Source organism: Diadema setosum, chromosome 7 (assembly GCF_964275005.1).
Source record: "Diadema setosum chromosome 7, eeDiaSeto1, whole genome shotgun sequence".
NCBI classification, from domain to species: Eukaryota; Metazoa; Echinodermata; class Echinoidea; order Diadematoida; family Diadematidae; genus Diadema; species Diadema setosum.
Genome location: NC_092691.1, coordinates 19369930 through 19394485, shown reverse-complemented (window position 1 = coordinate 19394485; position 24556 = coordinate 19369930). Strand labels below are relative to the sequence as shown.

Sequence of the window (24556 nt, the reverse complement as noted above, 5' to 3'; positions counted from 1 at the left end):
ATGACAGGAATGACACTGATGTGAGTACGGAGGAAGGAAGAGGGGAACGACAGGAGTGTGACTCACAGCTTTGTTGTGGACGTTCAAAGTGGACATCGTGTAGTCTCGATTCTGGTCCACCTCTATGCAGGTCACTGTGATGTTACCGCACTCCGTGGGCACGCCAGTCTCCAGCGGCCAGTACTGGCCGCACTTGAGCCGCCCCCGCTCCATCGTCCTTGTCGTCATAACGATTGTCAGGACATGCTCCTCCCACACCATTCGCCAGAAGTCACTGAAAGTCTTTGGTAACGGTCCTACGGTGAAGAACCAAGAACAGAGAAGAGTTCAACTAGGGAGAAAAATGAGTGGTGAGCCAAATTTGCCAATCATATGACACTCATGTGCCTCTTGGACACCTTTATGACATCTTTTCACGAATAAAGCCTGGAAAATGTACAGTGTATGGATTGCCTGCTTCATGGGACTAAACTTCAATTCATTTTCAATTTCAATTTCATCTCAATTTATTTCACAGGACTAATATCCAATTCAATTTCAATTCATTTCACAAAAAATTCACTTATTTCACAGGACTAATATCCAAAATTTTCAATTTCAATTTCAATTCATTTCACAAAACATTCAAATACAACAAAGCTAGTGAATAGTAAACTGGAGGAAATGTTCTTGACAAAATGAATACCTTGTGCAGCGATGAAGGCATTTTTCTGTTTGTAGCCGTCCATGTAGTTGGCATTGAGGTAATCTGAGTATGGGTCACCGTTGAGAGGAGGCAGTCTGACTCTGGAATGGTCGTAGCACAGGACATCTGCATAGCGGTTCTTGTACACATTCTGTCTATGTCTGGATTAAAGAGAAAGAAAGAAAAGAAAAGTAGAATAGCATTGTAGGAATTGATTGATGCACAACAACATCCACTCACATCTCTTCTTTCCTTGTGTCATATTTTCAGAAAGATTTCAGATAACTCTTTCTTCGGTAAAAGATACATAGAAACTTCAAATTTTTTGAACTACCCGAGTCTGACGCTAACAGTTGCTGTTCTAAACAACACACCACTTTACATTGAGGGAGCCCACTTCATTTTCAAAGCGACCCAGAAGATTGTTCGAGGCTTTACTGACGTAACAAATCACTTCACAAGCAAATTAGGTGTCATCAAAAGAATTTAACTGAATGAGAAAGATGCACTACGATGAGAGGTGCTGTGCTGTTGAGCATCAATACATGTCTAGTCTGGCGGCTTCCAGAGGAGTGTTAAGTGTGAATCGGAATCTCTATCACATGTTAACGACAACAAAATCTGTGCATGTACTATCTCCACTTGCCAACATCAATGACAACACAATGACCACAGACAGATAGACAGACAGACAGACAGAGAGACACACACATACATACGCTCATACCAAGAACAGAATGCTACCATAAACCTCCCTTACACCTGTAGTTCAATCAAAGGTACCCTGTAAGACCTTTCACAGTGCATTTACATTTAGGATTTGCACACTTGACAACTCATCAACTGCCAACTCAGATACACCATGCAAGGATCAAGATTCAGGGAATGTTGGGAGGATATTGCCTTCCTGCTGAGCTGTGTGACGGCTGCCAGGGATGCTGGACTTTTCAATATCTACAGGCACCTTGTATGCTGACGAGCCTGCTTGCTTCTCTCTCGCCGCTAACGGTGAGAGCTTGCAGTTTGATCTCAAACCCTCCTGCAATCAGCAGGGGTGTCTGTCGTATTTTCGTCTGTCAGCGGGGTTCTGACGTGCGTGTGCTCCCCTCAGACAGCCACAAGTGCTAATCACGCGTGTCTAGGCTTACATGGAAGCGACTCTTGTCACACGTGGAGTCTGCGACGTCATCGGAACGGGAGAACGCAACTGGCAGACACGGCGACCCTCGACAACCCCTGATTGAGAGTGGCTGGCATCACACCCAACTGATTTGTGAGGAGGAAAAACATCACAGCCACCAAACTCACTGCCAAGCTCCACGAGACGTGAACAACATTTCCTGACAACACAGTGTGAGAGTCATCATTCAATCTACAGCTCACATTCCTTTCACGTTCAGAATCCCTAACCCTGTTTCATCGACTCTGCACATGAACTCCATTGCATTGCACCAATTATTTCTTCCACCGTAAAGTAATAACGATAAAACTATTCGTACATGACCTCTATCACATTCTGAAAGAAATCTCTATGCCCTTTAATGATGAAAGTATAAAGTGCAAGAAAAGAGAGAAAGCATTTAATATGATGGAAAAACACAACTGATACAGCAAAATGTAGAAGGGTAATGCATGGTGGAACATTTCATTGAAAAAATTGATGCATTTTGAACATTTTTCTGAAAGAATTTATTGTTCCTGCATATTTGGTATAATCAGGGAGACCATTTAATAGCCCTGCTGCTACCACAGCAAGAGTTCGCACCCCACAAAAATTGAGTGATTTTGGGGGATAAAACCAAGAGAGAACTGTACTACAAAGATTTCTAACAACTGATATAATTTTTTGATTGAGTTCTTGGAGGTTCTGTTGGGCCAAAACAGTGTAAGTACCTGAAATTTAATACAGAAATCTTCAATTTAGCCAGGTATTGTATTGGCAGCCAACATATTCCATAAATTAAGGACAGCAATACTCTGTGTGCACATGTACATTTGTACAGTACAGGCGCGGTGGAGCACCCCAATTTGCATCTCATTATTGCCCCGTTCTATTTGAATTTCCAACGGGCATCCACGGCTGCCCGAAACTGTGTGCATGAAAAAGTCAAATCTTTACCTTCTCCTTGTGCCGCTATGCGTGCCGCTAGTAAACTCAAACTTCCCACACTATCTAAGTTTTTAAAAACCTTCCTTTTGATGAAAAAATTATGAAATTTGCTGCACTAGAACTTGAGATATTAAAGCGTTTTGAAAATCACCTCTCGCAAAACATGCTCTCTGTTTTTTTCCGACTGGACTATGGCCGGGCTCCAATGTGTCCGAAACTGACAACATAAGTTCATAAGGCCTCAATCCATATATGGTGAAAGTTTTCGCTTGGTACCACCTGTACTTTTTGAGAAATCAACTTGTTTCTACAGGGTTTGGAATAGAAAATTGTAGTCGGCGAAACAATTGAAAATGACGTCATTTCTTTTCCCGTAATATTGGGCATGCGTGGTACGTGAGATTCAGGATTTCGTGCTCATTGTTGGTTTGCATGTGACGCAGTCAATTTTGCTGAGTGTCGCACGGCGGTGATTGCTGAGCTGCTGCCGCGCACGCTGCATGCAGCAATGCGTTGTGTGTGCTGTGACATGCAACGCCACAGTGACGCGATTAATTATACATGGGACCGACCTGTACGCTTTGCGTTCGTGTCATTTTTGACATCACCTTCTGTTTTTTTCCGACACAACCATGGCCGGGAATATTATGGTATGAAATTTAAAATGCAAGCAGATAAATAAATTTCGGTGTACTTTGTTTGAATGGCGCTTTTGTTCCGCAATCACACTTCGTGAATTTTAGGATGATTTTCGAGGCATATTTTTGGTAATTTTGCTCGCCAGGTTTTCGCTAAAATTTCACATTTTATCATTGTCAAATCCTTTAATATGTTATATGTGCATATTTGGACATGTTTTCAAATTCAAACTAACTCAATTTTAATCCGAAAATAGGTTTCCTGAAATTGTTATTAGCTTGAGAAGTTGTTTACTTTTTCTCAACTACGCGAGTACATGTTGTTTACTTTATGCAAATGAGGCTTGGCTGCCGATGGATTTCTGCGAGATAATTGGGGTGCTCCACCGCGCCTGAGTATGCCACAGTTTCACTGTGACAGAATACCAGCAATTCAATCACATCTACAACCTCAACAGTAACCATGAAATTGTAATTAATATTCAATCATGTTTACTTTGGTTCTTCAAATATGCTGCCAAAATATTTCTACCACCTGTTAAATTGGAGGACATAGCATTGTGCAAAACAGGTGTGTATGCATTGTCTATTCAGAATCTGAAATTGACAAGCACACCACAGATGGAGGAATGTACTGTTAATGAAATTAGCAGCACATTCATTGTTGACTGTCAACAAAAATAATTGAAAAAAAAAAACAAAAACTGCATGACATTTTGAGCAGCAGTAGTGGATTTGAGAAGAAAGATTGTTTTGACAGACTTTTGAAGCCCACCACCTGTGCATTCAGCTCATGGAAGCAACATACCATGAAACCACATTGTGGGCAAAGAAGAAAGGGAAAAAAACAGAGACTGGTTGGAAAAAGAGCTGGAGCAGAGGGATCATTATTCTGCCTGCAGTGAGCTATAATTAGACATCTCACATCTGTGCTACGCAATTATCTTACCCACTTTTTTTTTTTTCTGTCACAAAGCATTTGGCGGTCATTGGCCCCTTCAACAAAAACCAATCAGCGCAGCCGCTGTCGTTACTGTACCCACTATGCAATTAAAGTGGAAAGCCCCATGAAATTACTAGTGCATTATCCTCCAATCCAGCAAAATATACCACTCCCTCACCAGGAGGAGAATCATTTTATAAAGCTGATAATCATTGTAGTCGTTCGTGTAGGATATACCGCAAAAAACAACAAAAACAAAAATATGAAGGATGGGGGATTGAAGATGGTATTTTTTCTGAAACTAAACTTTGAGCATTGATTCAAGCAATTACCATACAATAACCACTGAATTCTCTTCTCAAGATATACAGTACTTGAAATAACAGTTGAGTATGATTAGTGGATACGAGTCAATTGCTACAATAAATAATGTCATCATCAAGATTACCTCACTCCTAAGACGCTGGTTATTACTGCATAAATATCCTAACTATCTACACTAAATTTTTGTCTTTAGGAAGAGGTAAGTCACTTGATGGTAATACCCCCCCCCCCCAATATATTTTTCCTGGATTGATCATGATGAATGTTTCATGAGTCCTAAAGTCAATGTAGAGAAGAATGCTCCCTTTTTACAATGAGGAGGGAGGAAAGAATAATGAATTGCTGATCTAACTTCACAAATATAATGTCATCGATGCCTCCTACCACTACTCTAACAGGTGCCCGTGGGTGCAGGACAATAGCGCTTCCACGCAGCACGCGGGTATGACACAACCGCTGGTGTCAGAAAATATTCTATCTTCCAAGATCATGTTATTGCACTCTGCATTGGGTTTCTACCTGAATACATGGTACACTGTGTTTTGTACTGTTCCACACTGCCTGCTCTCCCTGTTGTAAACTTTAAAGGGATAGTACAGTATTGGTGGAGATGAGAATTGGGCTCTAAATTTTTTGCGAGATACCAAGAAGACACTTATGATATAGTACAGAGCATACCATTTTAAGAGGAATTCAAAGTTTATTTGATGAAAATCGGGTTTGGAATATCTGAAACATCCAAAAACAATGTAAAACAAAGCGATCGTAATAAAGTGTGGGTCCCACACTTTATTAGAATCGCTCCTTTTTGGATATCTCAGCCATTTCAAAACCAATTTTCATCAAATAAACGTTGAATTCCTCATAGAATTACATGCCCTTCCATATTTCATAAGAAGTTTCTCATGATCTCAACAAAAAATGTTAGAAACCTGAAATTAGGTCTCAACTAGAACTGTACGATCCCTTTAATATCTGTAGGACAATTTATATTGACAATAATGATGTGTGGCTACTCTGTGAAATGTCCAAAATGACACACATGTGCCACTTCCACACAATGACTAAAATATTTGGAAGGGGGGGGGGGGGTTCCAACAGGGCTCACTGCAGAGTCCAAAATATCCTGTTTTACTATTAATAGTCAGTGTATCACCAATCACAGAATTATCATATAATAGATATGATAGTTTGGGCCAAAGCAGTATTACTAGAAGTTTTTTTTTTTATATATATACATTGTATCGAATAGCAGTGTTGAAAGCATTGCTGCCACATTCTTTAATAGCAAATAAACCAATACAGAGTATCCAGATATTCTTAACAACAAAATCTTATTCTTTTGATACCCAGAAAAAAAGTGACCCCCCAAAATACATATCAACTTTCATTTATGAAACGGACGAGGAGTCTGAAGATTTTAAACTGGCTTGGTTGTAATAAACATATAATGCGCTCCACAACCAACAGAAGCACAACAAACTTAATAGCTTCATTCAATTATCAATTGTTGGAATTTTCATTTGGTGCTTAACAAACAAATGTAACTTTTTTTTTTTCTTGTGTGTATTAAACAATACTTTTCCTCACCCAATTCATGATCCTGGAAAACAGACTGTTCATGACCACAAAGACTTCGGCAAAAAAAGAAAAGAAATAATATCCACAGCATGACCTTCAAGTGAAGAAAAAAATGCTGCTTCATTGTACAGACGTATGCCAAATTACCATCTCTAATCTTGCATTTCAGAAGAAGTACAAAGTTGGCATGGATTCATCAGCACATAAAGTAAAAAGGAATGTCAGAAAACACAGCAATGTGCCCTTCAGTCACCCCATTGAGAGATCATGTGACACACACACTGGCACGCATATATTTAATTGTATCCCATCCACAATATTACATGTAATCCTCTTCTGCAACAAAACAGACCACCAGTAAGGCTATATATGGGACTACATTGACTTTATATACCATGAATTAAAAATGGCATGCCTGTCGCATGCTATAACAACAGCACAGTCATGGCCTGAATTTGATGACGGCCAATTTCTGTTCAAACTAATTCATTTCTTTTCTCTTCATCACAACTTTTTTGGACAGGTCTGCCAAGTCACCTGGTCTTATCAACGTAAGCCCAGCAAAGAATGATAATTCCCTGGAAAAATTAAAAACAATATAGAACAAACAAAAAGAGACACAGAAGAACAAACAGACTAGAAACACCCTTGTGTGATCTCCTGTGTGCTGGCTGAGTCAGTGCCACTGCCCGTGACTAAACCCTTGGCACACACCGGACTGATTACTTCATATCCCCTTCTCCGTGCCACATGCTGCTTGGGCGGAATGCAAGCTGTGATCTTCCTGCTACGGGGACAGCGTACCGTAATGCCTTCATCCTCCCTCCTTCTCTGCATCGCACAGATACTTTCATGGCACCCAATGAGGATGAGTAAACACCTCACACACCCACTGTCTCAATGCACAAAGCCCCCTCCCCCACCCTCTTTCCACTCTTCATAAATCCACACTAATGCATAGGAACACCACTACTGCATTCTAACATTTTGTAAACATAGTAACAAGAATGCTCCCATTTCCTCAACAAGTGATTCCCCTCCTCCTCCACAAAGCTTTTGAAAGAAAACAAATCAGAAGTAACAGTCTACTGGACAAGCTCAAGGAGCATATCCGCCATGTGACAGATACAGTCATGTTTGGATGGAGTGCAGTATTCTTTGTTTTTTTCTTTGTTTTCAGGAAATGACAGGCTTTTGATATTTAGAGACTTCCAGATGTTCTGGGGACAGGGCTCAAGTAGAGAGACAGAGAAATGGAGCCAAACACGTCAATATCACGAGTAGATCGCACAATTTATGAGATGTAAAATAAATTGAACCAGGCATTTGAACATGCTTTCTTGGCTCCATTCAACACTATCTGTCTGCTGTCTCTCTCTCTCTTTTTCTCTCTGCAGAGGGGGATTGGATGACAAACAGTTCGCAGTAAATTAAGAAAATAATGATATACAGACCTCCCAATCTTTCTCATTGAAAAATAAGGATGATTTGGCTCAAAAGTAAAGAAAGAAAGAGCAGTTCCCACAGGAGTATGTAGCAACATTATCAAGAAAAATAGGAAACTCTTATCAAAACAACAGCTGTGAATGATCAAAATTCAGATTCTTTCTTCTCAACTCAGAATGATTGAGAGGTCTTTAAATAGAAAAGAAAAATATGTGTTGAGAAATCTACCACGTTCTTAAATGTTGTACACAAATGACAAAATCATCTGAAGTGAACTTGAGGATGATCAACAAAGGCAAGAGTTATTTTCACACAAAGATCGACGGAGGTAGACAAACCACCAGCATGGTACACAAGCAACCAGCACCCTTGGCCACGACCCAAAAGTGTACTTTTCTTGACTGGCTATGTGACATACACAAACCTAAACAAACCACACCAAACCAAACCACGACAGGCCAGTTGCGATATTTTTTCCATTTTCATACATAACATAGGAAGATGCCCCCTTATACTGCTCTCTCCTATTTATGAGTAAGAATTTCTCACCGAGCTCTAGCAGCCTTTCCCAGGTTAGGGTTATTTACAGTTTGAGCTCTTAGAATAATAACAGCAGGCCTGGAAATGGCAGAGGCCTGTTCCAGCTCTTCTTTACTGGTGGTGTTTGGGGGGGGGGGGGTGCTGTTCGTTATTCTGAAGGTTCGTTATTCCGAACGTTCGTTAATCCGAAACACGCAAAATCCCTATACCTAGAGGTTCGTTAATCCGAAAATGAAAAAGGGTTCGTTAATCTGAACATTTGTGGCATCATTCCGAAGGTTCATTATTCCGAAGATTTGTTCATCTGAAAATGAAATTCGGAAAAACGAACCTTCGGAATAAGGAATCTTTGGACTGAAGAGCCTTCAGAATAATGACCCTTCGGAATAACGAGCTGTAACCGTTGGGGGGGGGGGGGGGGGGGGATTGGTATAACCTGCTGTAAGTGGGATGCATGCCTGTATTCATGATGATTATCATCCTTCAAAGAAATCTATGCAGCAATCATTTACAGCACAATCTACAGGCATACTAAGAACAAGCATACTTTCCATACCCTTTTTCCCAAATACCACAAACTCTTCAAAAGTTAAAAAAGAAACTGACTGGGCTTTCTTGTTGTGTTAGGAGAACCCTTTACCAAGAGACTGACATTTCACAACTACATTAGGCTACATTTGTATGTCTCATGTGTCATAAACACTAAGTATGTCTGCTTCACCTAAAAAAAAAGTACCTAAAAATAAAGCATCTCACAAACTTTCAACACTCAGCTAAACCTTTAATTCTATCAGTAGGAAGAAGTGTTCTGAAGAAAAAACACACACAAACTTGTGACATTTTTAGCAAGAAATTGATTGCAAGCGCTATACACTGACATAGGCAGCACAGCCTCAGCAAAGGGGTAACTCTGGGACTTGGAAGCCATCGATGAATCTTGTGCAAGAAGAAAACAGGAAAGGTGGTCAGAACAGGTTGAAAACCCATTGTTCCATCCGTCATTCCGCACGGGAGTTGGGAAGGTGCAGCTATAGGCAACGATCGGTTGGGACGGGTAGAGCGGGGGAAGCAAAAGAGAGCGGGGGACGTGACCACAACAGATCAGGTGAGTCAGACTTACTCTGCTGCTGAAGGAGTTCAAAAGTTTGCTGGATTCCCCCTTTCCTCCTAATACACATCCCAGTCTGCCAACCCCTCACCTCCCCCCCCCCCCCACGCACACATACACACACTCACCCATCGTTCATTCGTCACAAGGCACTTGTGGTGTGCTTTTCCACAGTAATCCTTCCTGATCCGACCCAAACACTTGGTCAATTTGATTGTCGAATCAACATCCCTACCCTGCTGCGCCATAAGCTAAATTGCTTCACACACCGAGTATTGAAGATTAGCTGATAACAGTGATATGACTCAATATACCAGTTCCTTGGTGCGCCTGTCACAGCTGACCTCACAACTGTTTGTTTTTTGTTTTTTTAAAACCATAGACGAATTCTAGTCACCATTTTCCTCTGCAATAAACCTAAAAGCAATGGAAATAATGTTGTAAGATCCTCATGCTCTATAATTTGCTTAAAAGTTTGTCCACCCTGTCACTACAATATTTGATGCTGCTGCATGCATTAAGGTGCAGATGATGTTCCGATACAAATTATTTAATCTTCACTCTATTTTTGAAGTGGCGTTGAGCTCAAAAGTAAATCTATTCTATTCATAACTGAATAGCTATATTAATCCTCCGTTTGGCACAGTAAATACAAAACTGATAACTTACGCTTTCATAGAGTTTACTAAGCAATAAGTTTAGCACAATTTTGTGTTTGCACACCTCTCATAAATATGACTCCCGTTCAGTTACCTAACTTTTTATACACTACCTTAATTGCTATTGTCATTATTCAATCTCCTTAAATACGAGCTCATCAATACATAAAATAGACTGCTTCAGATGACTATAAGGCTTGTTGGAACAAGTGATTTCCACCTCCGATCCAAGCAGTATTTTGCTATTTTCTTCTTTTGTGTTTTGCATATGAATATGCTGCCACTTTTCTACTTGCAAACGTTGGCACTACACATGCAGTACTTCCTATGAAGCTTTTTGGCTAATGTTTCACATTTTCATTTTGACCAACCTGAAATCATGTTATCACAGCATTATTCCAAACATTTCTTATGCATCTGTGTGCATTTTAGAGCAAAAATTGAGAGTTCTGCAGGCATATGAGAACTATAACTTCCCTTTAATTTGTACCCAATTTTCCATCACTATTTCTATTCGGGCAGGAAGCCAGGGATCCATCCTCATGAATGGTAGTCTCACTGAAATCCCATCTTCCTCCCCATGTGTCTTTGTCCCCCCTGAAAAAAAGCCTGATACCATTTCTCACATGATGCAGAGCACAAGACGGACAGGAGAAGATTTGGATGTTCGTTGCATCCTGTCACGGAGAGTTTCTTTCAAAATAACGTAGGACAGGATCACAAGGTCATTGACACCATTTTTAGCTTTGGGCATGTATGAAATTATAATCTCCGCACTCCTAACAAGCAAGATACCTTTAGAGCAAAAGAGCTGATGCACCTAACAAATATATTTCTGTTTACTGCCATTATGGAAAATTAATCACAATTTGAGCTTAGAGAGAAAAAAGGGGGGGGGGGGGGAAGGAGGGGAATGGAAGAAGCTGCAAGATCAGGTACTGCCAAGTGATTTTCAGGCGTAGAAATCTCAGAATCGAGAGAGATTTCCCGCCTCTGACTCCAAACTTGATGCATCATCAGTGGTGAAGGGATGCACCACCTGCATGACTAATTTCCCCGTCTCCGGGAAGACACCCTACAGATTATCATCAGAGAGTCTGCATGTGTTACTGGCAAAGAGAGAAATCTGCAATCCTAGCAATTCAAGAGCTGAAATGTCCTTTATGGCAACATAATTACACCTCTTTGCAGACAATGAGAAGGTAGTCTCATCGTCTCAGACCCCGATACTTACTTTGAGGCATGGAATGTGCCTGCTGGGGGCTCTGCCCGGATGGCTGCGTATTCCTTGTAGATACCACTCTGCCTCATGGTCAGGATGTAGGAGACCAGCGTCTCAATGTCCATTCCACTGTCCGTGGGCTGGTGGACCGACTCGGGGCTGATCACCGTCATATCTTGCCGGTTGGGCACAGGGGGCGGCGAGTCGTTGGGTCTGGGGCGGGGTGGCTTCGGTGGGGGTCCCTCCGGGATGCCGTCACTGTCGGCATCTGCGCTGTTCCCTTTCTCGTGGACGATCTCTGTTTCGTGCTTCTCTTCAGCATCCTTTTGTCCTTTCTCCTCCTCTTCCTCCATGTCACTAAACCCATGGCCCTTCCTGGACATTGGGCCGTTAGCCCTGGAGTCTGTGATTAATTTACCATTACCCGTACCATTGGCACTGTCACTACTGCTACCATTCGTCTTCATGTCCTCTATACTCCCGTGGACCATGTCTGGGTGTGTTTCGCTTTGGCTCGACGACCGCAGGCTCTCTGTGCTACCCGTATTGTGTATATCCACTACAAATCCTTCTATGCTGTCTACCGGCGTGCCAAACCGCTCAGGAGGGACATAGAGTTCAACGGCCTTCTGGTTGGCCTCCTGTGCCTCTGGCGTGTCCACAAGGGCGTCGCTCAGATCTCGCGAGTTGCGGTTCTTGTCACTGTTCTGGTCCAAACATGAGTTCAGCCAGTCTAGGTGCCTTACCTCCGCAGTGCCCCCGAGATCTTTTGGTAACGAGGTGGGTGGCAGATAGCGGCACAGTCTCTCAGCACTGACTAGGGTCATCTGAGAAAGGAAAATGACAGAACAAAGAACACCATATTTCAAATACTCTTCTTTACTTGTCTTTACCACTCATATATCTCTGAAAATTATGGTAGATGGAAGCAGCCGTACAGTATTTATCATTAACTGACTGTCATCTGAAATTCTGACTGAAACTACATTTGTAAAACCCGAGACAAAATCTGTGAATGCATCTTTAAACAATTTAGATTTATGATAGTTTAAACATCTTTGCAAAAAATCAAAATAATGCAACACAATGATACCTACTAACATTCTTGGTGACTTCTTGGTGACACACAAAAAGTCCAGAGTATAGTTAGATTACTCCCCAGCTAGGAAATATTCAGACATGTTAAGATTGGTTTGTTTTTTTGTTTTTGTTTTTTTTCATTTTCTTGATTTGAATTTTTGAAAGACTGAGATGCATGTAAGAGTAATATAAATCATGTCAAAAGATCGAACACAACAGGACTGGGTTGCATACAAGCAAACCTTTGGCTGTGGCTGATCACCCAATTCCTACAGTCAAGTTTGGTATGTTAGTTGGGTCACAGCTACACTAAGTGACCCATGGATACACAATTTTAAAATCACATCTTTTAAAATCAGAGCTATATAGGTGTATGTGGAAAACACCAAAATTTAATCTTGATGGGTACTATGATGTTCTAGCTTCACTCCACTACAATTTCTGCTCATTACAGCACACACAACCCCTCCTCTGCAACAATCACAACTGCTGTGAGGAAGGTGCCACACCACACACCACAGACGCTCACATTTCTTGGTCGGCGTGTCCTACACTACAAACACTGATATTAGTGTGCCTTGAGATTAAGGCTTTAGTCTCAAGTTGAGGGTAATAGATGACAGCTAAAGGCAATGAATGGTGTAATAAAAACTGACTGCATTGTCTGAAATGTTATAGAACATCTTCACTTTAGCTTCACAAAATCTCACTGAGGTAGATGGTGTAGTCTCCATCTCGTCTTCCTTTCCAGTACTTCAGATCCCCTTGTTGTCACTTTCTCCAATGTCCCCGACAACTGTAATCAACATTTTATGCAGTATTTCACCGGGATACAGAATGTTTTCATGCATGTTGGTGACAACATGGACTAGCATCTTACCTCAGTCATATCACTCACCAGAGCTGTACTGACGCGGTTGCCAAACGGCATTTTTTTGAAAAAGGCGTTCATGATACGACCAGTCTTTGCCTTTGAAGGCATACTGTCTCCAAGAGTTGGCCACAAATGAATGAGGCGGGAGAAAAAGTACAATTTCCTTTTTTTCCCCCCTATGGACAAGTCAGTCATAGATGCCACCTCACAATAATACAGGGGACGTTTTGATATTGCTGAAGATCAGAGTCCAACTAAAAATTCATCTGTCACTTTGCAAAGCCGTCCAGATTGAAAAGAACTTCACATTGAGTCTAACACACATGTTCTGCTCAATTTAATGTTTATCAGGTGTCTAATCACACAAAACAGCGTCTTTCTGGATAATTTAGTCACCCCAGACACACCACATCCAGGTGCAAGGACACACACAACTGGTTTTGACAAAGCCAAATGCTATGCACCTACAGTCCTCTCAACAACCCGTGCCTGGAAGTTGCACAGATAACGTGAAAGAACGGTTTGCAACACGTGTGACAAGTGCTTATTATCAGTAGGAAGTACAGCTCAGCTCCATTTGAATCTTTGACGCACTGAACATCACACAACAACTTGATAGAGGAGGATGTTCCATCTCTAAAGATAGCGATAAAACTGTCCACACTTTGGCGCAACTAGGCTCTCTCTCTCTCTCTTGCGCATGCCATGCGCTACAATGATCGTGTCACAAACGACTGGTGATAGGTACAATGAGGAGGGGAGAACGCATGAGAGAGAGTCACAGCAGCCATTCTCACACCATGATAGAGAAACGAGTTCATCGGCGTCACTAAACAGTGCGCAAGACACGGAGGGCTTAAATCACGTTCCTGAGCGAGAGAGCACACATGCAAACTAACACAGAGCAGCCAGTGATACACTTCACATGCCAGCTCATATTCTCTCTTCCTCTCTTTCTCTCTCTGAATCTCCAACCCCCCCCCCCCCCCCTTTTAGGGCATCCCTATGGTGTGGCTTCAGTTAGAAGCATGTTGCACAGCATGCCAGCTGATTTGTCAATTGGGCTTAGCTTCACTCATCTCCGTCAATGGTAATCAGTCTGATTTACATCAGATCCCACCCAGCCAATCAACACACAGTTTGCAAGGCCTCTGAGGAATCCCTGCCACAACCTGGCCAATCACACGACACGTTTAATAGATAAGGTACTCCATTTTTTCATATCCCTCCCTCCCCTTTTTATCACACATTTTCTCTTTTAAGAAATATCCTGCACTTCTTCATTCTTCTCTCTTTGCTGTTGGATATTCAAATGAGTTGTAGAAGAAAACCTACGAGCCAAACACACAACAAAAATCAATACTTGAAGATGCTAACATTAATATTTTTCCACTTTACCCGATCAGCTGCCAATTTCAGTCAAAAGGATTGTCTCCTTTGATGAGACTATTGCTTTGTTTTGTTTTGTAACACAGTTTTGTCAGCTGAAGGTAACCACAAAACCCACAAAACATTTTGTCACACCGCATTTGCATTCTAATTTCCAAAGATTGTGAAGACTTTGCAATCTTAAACTTCTCAATTTTTTGCCACTGTGACCAAGGCTCAAGTGTCATTTTTTTTCACAGGAATGAACTTGATACATCCCGATGAGTCTGTAAAAAAAGTGGCCAAGATATGTAGCAATTTGACTCCTGAAAGTGCTGAAGGAAAGACTAATATCTCTCATTGATAAAAAGCAAGGTTGTTGCATTACAAGAGATTTTGCTCTAATGCACTGATGTGAATCCAGTTTTCATATCACTATCCCATTTCTATTATATGAAATGGTCAACATTTTGCTAATAGCATTTTATATGAAGAAAAAAGGAAGAAAAGCTGTAGACTGCTAATGCATCATGTTCAGCACTAATGGTACTCTCGAGAGTCTAAATTTGATGATATGGCCGCTCGCTGAAACCCATAAAGCAACAGGGCAGAGGTGAAGACCAATAAAGACGTAAGCACCAGCGTAGGTTTCTGACGTTAATCAAGCCATTCAGAAACCACATGATAAAACCTCTCGAGAAGCCTTTACCGCACACTCGGCCAAACAACGTTAATTAGCATCATTTCCCATCCCCCCCCCCCCCCCCCACGAAAAAAAGACAATCGGGCAAACGGGCAAGTAGTCATGGAAACAACACACTTCCATCGCAAAGGGGAGAAAAAAGAAATGTCTCGATTACATGGTCAAAAGCTATTTGGAGAGCAGCGCATCACTCTGTGATGGAGACATTGGAGTGATGCACTCACTGTCATTCTGGGGAGGGTGGGACAGAGAGAGAGAAACAATGACGTGCACAAAATGAGGCAGAGAAAGAGAAAGAAAATGAGTCCAATTCCTTCCCTTAGAGAATGCCGAGTGAATAAAGACCACACAATGGGTTATGGTAATTCTGAATCCCACTGGCTGCTTCTAGGGCCAACACTACCACGTCTCTTATTTCAGCCATCCATGCGACAGGCGGACGAAAAAAAAAAAAAAGCCTTTCGAGGATATGCCCGGCAGTCCGTCAAAAATCTGGAAATATAAGGACTGAATGAAATATTCAGTGGCTGTAACACTTCTACCCACAGCTGGGTCTGAAATGGAATAATTCATGAGCCATTCTAGTGACAGAAACTTACATAAAAAATTGAAACCCATCTCACACATCGTGACTCATATCTATAGAGGATGCACAAAGAGTAATCGAAATGCTAGACCAACGCGGTTTACCATGACGATTGTGTCATGACTGGCACACCATTAAAACCTTAAAGATTAGATTTTTACGCAAGCTTGCAGTGGTGAAAGTTTGATCATCTTTTAACGCACACAAAGACATGAAGACTAGAAACGTCATAAAGATTATGGCAAGCTGCATCGGAACCCAACTGTGAGTAACTTCCATGGACAGACACTTGAAAGCTCACAGCTAGAGCATCGAATAAGGAAATCAGTGTTGGATACAGACTTGCATATTGCAGGAAGCTAACAAACATTTTTCATTCCAATTCTACAATTGATGAATTCCAAATATATTTGACTGTGTTATGCAAACATTCCACTTTCGGTTAACACCAACGCAGATATCCATGCGTGCACCAAGTTTTCAACTCCCTGGTATGAAAGCTCTACAAAACAATCTCAGAGTTTTAACTCTGAGATTGTGTACTTTAGTACAGGCTAACTTGATAAATCAATATATAACACAATGTACATTCTCAAAGCTTCCAACATCAGGCTGTATATAATTCTGAAATCAAAGCTTACAAAACCATTTGTTACACAACCAAATTTATGAAGACAAAAAATGTTATCCCACAATTTATACAATGTACACAGTGCACGATGTGGAAACACGTGACTGACCTTATGTTCGTCACACAACCAAATTTGCGCAGATAGCAACCATTTTCACATATTGCCCCCACGTATGTAATTTGGTCCATTTCAACTTGAAGCAAGCAAGCATCACGTCAAACTGAGAAACCATGCATGTCTAAACCTCCCCAGGCCTTCCGGCCCTAATCGTCATCCCTTGGATTTGACGCACAAACATTGCTTTACGACTGTGCAAGGAAGAAAAACCAAACCAAACCAAACAATGGACAAGAAGACCCCAAGGTACAGCGTAGACATATTCTACTGATATGGGGGGGGGGGGGGGGGGATCAATGAAAGACTAAACCACTGTTCATCCAACAATTCCTATAGATCCTTACTGGCAACTGTTGAAAACAGGTCCATTCCACTAGATATGATGTGCAATATGCATCCTGTCAAGAATGAAATGATCACCATGGTCAGGAATCTCTCTTATTCTTCTACAAGTGTTTTTCCTCCATGCTGGGCAAAATGTTGCTGGAAAATCAAAGTCTGGCAGAGGATGAAGATGATGATGAGGAGGAGAAGGAGGAGGAGGATGAGGAGAGATAATTGTAACAGATGCTCTTCTGCAATTCTCTTTGGACTTGGAAGAAATCAAAATGGCAATTCATGATTGACTTCCAGACGAGACACATGGCTGGCACTGCTACCTATTTAAGTTTTGACATGGAGCACAGTTGATATAGATTGCACAATTGGAGGGAGGGAAAAAAAAAACAACCCACCCACAACAAACCTTCGCTCACTGTTGGCATGCATGGAAGAAGAAGAACTACATTGTACGACAATGCTTGCTAAACAGTAAAGGGGTTTGCAATGCAAATATTGCAAAAAACACCTGTGTAACGAAGGGTGAGACCTTGACCAACACACTCGGTGCAAAGAATGTCTCGGGGAATCTCCAGTCAATAACATGTGGGCGTGAGAAAATTACAACTGCGGCAACCCCTGAATTGAAAAGGACTGACAATGTAATGACACAAGAAAATAAACTAGAAAAGCACTCAAAGAGTACAGAACTCTGCCAACAAGCAGCTCATTTCCACCCTTTTACACGCATGCTTTAAAGGGTGTGTACAGTTCTGGTTGAGGTGAGGATTTAGCTTTTAACGTTTTGTGAGATATTCAGAAACCATTCTATGAGATGTCAAAGAGCATGCAATTCTAAGGGGTATCAAAAGTTTATTTGATGAAAATCGGTTTTGAAATGGCTGAGATATCAAAAAACAAGGTGAAACAAAGAGCTTTATACTGCACGTTGTGCGCTGCATCTTGAGCTGCATACCTCAAACATGCGCAGCTTGAACGCCCTCATGCTGGCCCTATTTGTCCATGATAACCCTTGAAAAAAAAAAAAGTATGCTGGATCCAGACGGTTATCCAGATCATTACAAAAATTCAATCATCTATTCCTTGTGTCACTTTCAACTTTTGCTGTAAGTTTCATCCATATCTGTATCCGTATCTGTACATTTATTTTGCAAACAGACAGACAGACAAATAAACACTGGCAGAAACATACCTCCTTGGCTTGGTAACCTTCTACAAACAGGGCAACATGGCATCACGATATGGGGAGATCTCTTTTGTAAGCTTGCTGTAACTGTGATAATCACTATATTTGCCATGACAATTCAATATCTTAAAGAGAAAAGATGCTCTTGCATGATATCAAATAATGTTGAATGCTATTGCTTATGAATCATTACTGCAACATTATTTCTGCCAAAATTCCTTGTTCCCAAAATCAGAGTTGCTCATTTGAGTTGGTTGTGACTGTCATTTGGCTCATGGATAAAGAGAGGTATAATTCCAGCTTAATGTAACAGAAGGTCATACACTAAGCACTTATCATCCAAACTCGATCCCACAAATCCTTCCTTTTAATAAACGCCACGCTATTACAAAATGGAGACAACCGTCAGGATGTGTATAAAATTACTCAATCTCTAATGAGTAACCTTGCACACGCAGGCAGTTCACATGGTACTCACAAATGCCAGTATCTTTAATAATAACGCTGCATCGGATCCCTCTTCTCATTAGTATACAGTCACTTCTTGAAGCATGCTAACGTGCCTTACAGCACATCATGGCCACAGTGGAAATGTTCATGAGCAAAGGTAATGAGCAACTTGTGTGTCTCCAGCAAGAAGAAGCCTCAGTATCACTAGAGAGAAAGAAGACTGCTCTAATGCCGTGGTTGTGTGAGTTCGAAGAAGACATTTCCTTCCCCCTCAAGTACATTTATCACTCCCCACATAATTCCCACTTCCTTCCCTGCAGCTAGACACATTTCCACATCACTGCACACCACAATGCTAATTGAATTACTTGTTTGCACATGCCATTCCTCACGCCTTTCATAATTCTTTGTGCTTGTCAATAAAGCACTGTGTGCTGCCGCGAGGGAATTCCCCACAGCACGTGGTGAATGCCAGCATGCACCCCAGGAAGAATGCATGGTCTGAGCAATCAGTGGAATCCTGTCTGTCAGGGGGGATACCATCATGTGTATAGTGGGGCAACTGGCATAACCCTTTGTGTACCTTGAGTGCTGACTGGAACAGGAAACCCCATTCCTTTGTACACACGTGTACACTGTCCAAAGTCAATGGCAAAGAAAGGATTACATATGCAAACTTTGTGTGGTCTTTGTAACAGAAGTACTTGCCATAAATCACTCATAGAGATATGAACTCATGAACAATACCCTTTGCTCTTCCTGCAGACACTACATCACAATCTTATAAATAGAAGTTACACAAGAAATGAATGTGAGAATCATAAACATCTGCAGTATCTGCAATGTGAATACTGACTTTACCATTGACACTAATGCAAAAAAAACAGAAAAAGAAAGAAAGAAAAGGAATCATCACTGCTCAGCATTCATTCAAATTAACTTGTACGTATGTAATCCATTATGACTAAAATCCTTTCAGAAAAAAGGAATCTGAAAAAGTTGTTATGCAGTAATCAAAATCATTGATTGACCTTTTCAGTATCATGGCTTTGTATCAAGATGCAATTTTCCTTTATTTCCCATTCACTTCTACTTTTTGTCTTCTCATTACATCATGCTCCCTCCCCTCCCCCTTATCTGTGCACAATGATGGTATACTTTTAAACTCAGAGGAACATTTTCAGGAACATTCATTAAGCCTTCTCTCACAATGTGGGATCTATCAGCCATTAACTATTCCCTCATTTATAATGCATGATGTGCATGCGGACACCTGCTGCAAGCGGTGGTGCATCTCGGCCAAAAATGCCATAGCTGACTTCGATTTCCCTCATCTGTTTCAAAACCGAGGCTCCATAATTGACAAAGAATTACCTACATAGAGAGTGATAATGAAACATGACTAGCGCTTGTACAAAATATCTCATCGTGGATCAGATACAAGATATATAAATACACTATCGGTAGCTACTAAATATCGATGACTTTTATTATCATCATCATGTGGTGCAGCAGTATTCATAAATGGAATTCCACAATTGTCCTCTAAATGAATGGTTTCACACAATGTTGGCTCTTCTCCCAAATGAAACTGATAAAGCCAGTGTATCATTTATGGGATGCACATCGCTATGCCAGTCTATAAATCATGATCAGAATACAGATGGTAGCTTTTTTCCTCCACCCAAGTCCAATTGTTGTTGTTGTTTTTTTTTATCAACCGTCCACACATATTCAAGTCCCTTTCATAGGATTACCCCTCTTGCAGAGATGTTATGTGCATTCTAAGTTCAAAATGCTGATATAATTTTTCAGTATGTACAGTTTTCGCCAACTTCTGGTCTCAAAGGAATGAACAAGCTTGACAGTAGCTAAAAATCAGCTGAAATTTCACTTGGAGTCATAATCTACATTTGTCGAATTTTCTCAACCATTCAACAAAAAAAGGCTTAGTAGTTATACATTCCCCAGACTACCTGAAAGTGGGACATAAAAGGCACCTGAAATAAGATGCCAAACACCAAAACAAACAAACAAGAACAGTGGCCGTCTAGAAAGAAATGATGCTTCCTACAACATTTATGTCATAGATATTCATCTGTCGTCACCTTCAAATCATGGGTCATCTACAAATGTCTGCAGTCACCAACATAATGCCAGAAGGAAACTTAAGAAATCAAAAGAAAAGTAAAAGAAACCAAATCTACCTCATGGTTGCCATGGGTGAGTCATACAATGCTGCGATACCAATCCAATTTTTTAAATGATGAAATTTGGTGGAATTTTTTGCATGCCACAACCAAACAAACCACGACTGAATTTGTTGTTTTGACTACACTAACTTCCATGATTCACTCTCTGAGCTTCCGATATTAATTTAACGTAAGTTTTGAACAGCTGCTTTTTTTCAGAATACCACCAAATTATGTTTGCCATTTCATTTGCAAATGATATGTGACTGATATCACAATATACAGTAATGCAGACAACAGCGACTTGATGAATGCAGAACTTACACTTCCCTTTGGGAGTCTCCAACCATCTCTTATAACTACTTATAAACAAACTTTGTAATCTTCTTTTATAATCTATGAATATGATGGTCTAGCAGAAAAAAAAATGGGGGAGACAACTAAATTCAAATTAATCTCAAAATTTATCATTTTGTGCAAAAAAATATTTCAAAAGATAGACTGAAGACCAGACTGATACTACCATATTTCTGCTTGCAGTAGTGGGCGTAAATATTCTGCAGCAACGTCTTATTAATCGAAAGCTGAACTTCTTGCAAAACCACATGATTCAGACATCACCGCAATCAAGAACTAAGGGGAAGATCTTGGGCGGTTTCTGATGAAATACTCCGTCATCGCCATAATTACACTCAGGCTTTATAAAGAAGGATATTTTGTCATTACAGGAAAAGCTAAAATAAAAGTTTCCATTCATTGAATTCCGTCTTTTCTATATTTGGACATCCTCTCATTCATCTGTCTTCCAGATTGTCTGCTTAGTCGTGATTTAGCCCGCATCACCTCCTAAGTCCCCCACCTAATTCTTGGATCCTGGACATTGTATCTCACAGCCTGGGCACTAATCCCAGACCCTACACAGTCCAGAGCAGGGAGACCTGCCAGACTGCCTAAAACATGTTTATCCGCGAGCTCAAAACTTAATCCTGTTTGGATTAGCAATGGCTGGGATTAGCCTCAGCAGACTTCATCTTCCTCTTTCTCTCTCTCTCTCTCCTTTCAGTTTCTTTCTTTGATTACACAGTCTTGTGTTTAACATTTACCCACAGACAGTGGATTTTGCTTAGCTCCAAGAAAACTGCCGCACAATTTCTCCTTCCCGTTGGTTCATCTACAGATTTTTTCTTTACAAAAGCACATTGGTTTCTGAAAATATTAAAATTTGATTGAATAGCAGTACTATTTGAAATTGTCATTCAAAATAAGTAAAGCTCATAATGTACAAAGTCTGCATAGGCATCATAATGTACCGGAGGAAATCTGCACACACTGTACCCCTTGGGGGGCAATTCTGTGACTACACCACTCGCAGGGTCAGGAGATGAAAGTTTTGGTTGCAACTTGAATTTTGTACCTAGATAGGCCACAGCATGACTAGTCTGGCTGGGCATTCCTCTGCTTGCAACAATGTACATAGTAGAAACCATGGCATCCAGTACGAGGCATGGTGCTTCCTTTTCTTACTAAGATATCACCTGTCAGCTGTCATCGCGGAAGCGATGCAGAATCGTTTAAATTCAGATCAGGTTGGTGAGAAATGGCTATTTAAAGTCGAGAGGAAGCAGGTCCCCTTGCTATTTTTCCCCCTGCATTCTAATTTTTGCCACTTTAGTGGGGCACCTGTATCATCCCTGGATTGCCGTGGATTTTCGGGGCGATTTCTACAAAAATAGCGGCATGCGTCACTAGATTGCTTCGAGGCATTTCCCCCTCCACTCTCTCCACAGCAGAGGCAACATGGGTTGGGGATGTACACAAAATAAACTCCCACAAAGCCACCTATCAATGGTATAAGACAAACACTTCGATGTATCCAAATTACAGATATTTCCCACCTTTTCACACTGTGTGGTGAGGTATTCGTTCATTTCCCTTCATCCAGTTTTCATTGCACTGGAGTTGATGCCAGCAGTATTTATTGCATGCTCATACATCAAGCAAGTGTGAGGTAAACCTAAGGGAAACTTTGGGTAGGAAAAAGGATAGGTAATGTACAGAATGAACGAACCCATCAAGTAGTCTACTGTAAAACATGATATATATGTATTCATGTCATGAAATGTTCGCTAGTTGGAGCCGATGGCCTTTTCCGCGGCATGAAATTTTCATGAATTGCCACTGCCATTCAATCGATTTAGTGCAGACAAGAACTTTCATGCACATTTTAATTTCACAAATCAAGACTCTCACAAAAATCACAAATTAAAATGCACATGAATATTCTTGTCATAAAGTATTGGAAAAAAATCAGGTATTCTTTTAACCCGTTGAGGACGAGTCCCGAGTATACTCGGGCAGCGGTCTATGGGCAATGCATGTTGTTGCAAAATCAGTCCGTCCTCAACGGGTTAAGTGTATGGAAGTAGAATATGTGATATGAATAATCATAGTAAGAATGGAAACGGCTTTAATGGTAAAGGACAAAATATTGTTGAAGCAATCCTGTAGCCATATCTAGGGTTGAAATTGTTTTATTTTTTTTTCTTGCAAAGATATCATTCTCCTTTTCTCCCTTAAATCTCATACATGTATGTGTACTGTACGAGCTGAAATTTTCGCGTACAGATATTTTCACGAATTGCTACTTGGATGACATTTTCGCGTCTTGTTAATTTCGCGGTTGCGAGGGTCTAACTGAACTTAGTTATTCACACGTTGTTATTTTCGCGGTTCAAAGGCGATTCGCGAAATTCGCGAAAATAAAACCACCGCGAAAATTTCAGCTAATACAGTATTTTGTGGTTTGAACATTCTATTTATACTTTCTGCAATCAATTTCCACACTTCATTTAACATTCGTCTACAATCTCAACTCTGAAATTCTATGCTGACCGAAGTTTCAAGTAATACATGGGTATGTTTGTTTTTTGTTTGTTTTTAAAGGTGACTTACAATTAAATTAAACAGTCATTTCCTTAAGCAATGAATGATGCTGCTATTGTAGATTTTTAGTCCAGCCAATTCACCTTTCCGATCCTCACAGAAGAAAGATTTTTCATCGACTTGTCATGTGAGCCAATATAGCCAATTACCCATCAGGGGTAAATTATAGAGACCTGCTCCCCATAAAGTGACAAACTACTTCCTAGTCTACGCATTTGATCACTTGCTTTTGATGGCATCTTGTCAGCAGTAATGACCTATCAGATAAGCAAGTGTGAAGAAGGAAAGAAGAGAGAGACAAGGTTGATAGGAAAGAGAGCAAGAAAGCTAAGGAGAAAGGAGTTATAATGAGAACTAAAGAGCTATATGCCTTGTTTTTTTTTTTCTCTGAGACATCTTGCTGGTGAAAAGTAAAGATGATTCTTCAAAAGTTTGGATAAAACTTTTAGCATCATTCTCTACAATATTGGATAGAACATGCAGTCATCTACGAGTCCGCTAATCTGTAAAGATTAATAGAAATACACCAGGATTTGAAAATATTGTGTGTCTTCGGAGTACCTCATTGCTATCACATGCTACTAGGTACTTGGTTATTAGGTAGAATCTAATCCAGTGAAAGTGCATGAGAACTCATGATTTTATGCTAGTGTCATATTAAACTTTGCATTTCTTTCTTCTTCTTTTTTTTTTTGGGGGGGGGGGGGGGTGCGTGGTGGGGGTTGCAGGTTTATGAAATGGGAAGCTAAAACAGTCAAGTCTCCTTGAAACCAGCCCAACAAAAAACTTCAGGCACTTTCTGAGGTTTGTCGTAACCCTGTACTCTCATC

The 24556-nt window shown here is 40.7% G+C and overlaps 1 protein-coding gene across 1 annotated transcript in view; it reads right to left on the bottom strand.

The window, feature by feature from the left end:
* Positions 1-24556, bottom strand: part of LOC140230961 (tyrosine-protein phosphatase non-receptor type 9-like) — a 119257-nt gene that overhangs the window by 1594 nt on the left and 93107 nt on the right. Inside the window, exons 6-8 of the mRNA XM_072311105.1 lie at positions 11269-12083; positions 686-846; positions 67-296 (exon numbers count right to left, since the gene is read on the bottom strand). Of these exons, the coding sequence (XP_072167206.1) occupies positions 67-296; positions 686-846; positions 11269-12083 (1206 nt within the window). The remainder of the gene's footprint in view (positions 1-66; positions 297-685; positions 847-11268; positions 12084-24556) is intronic.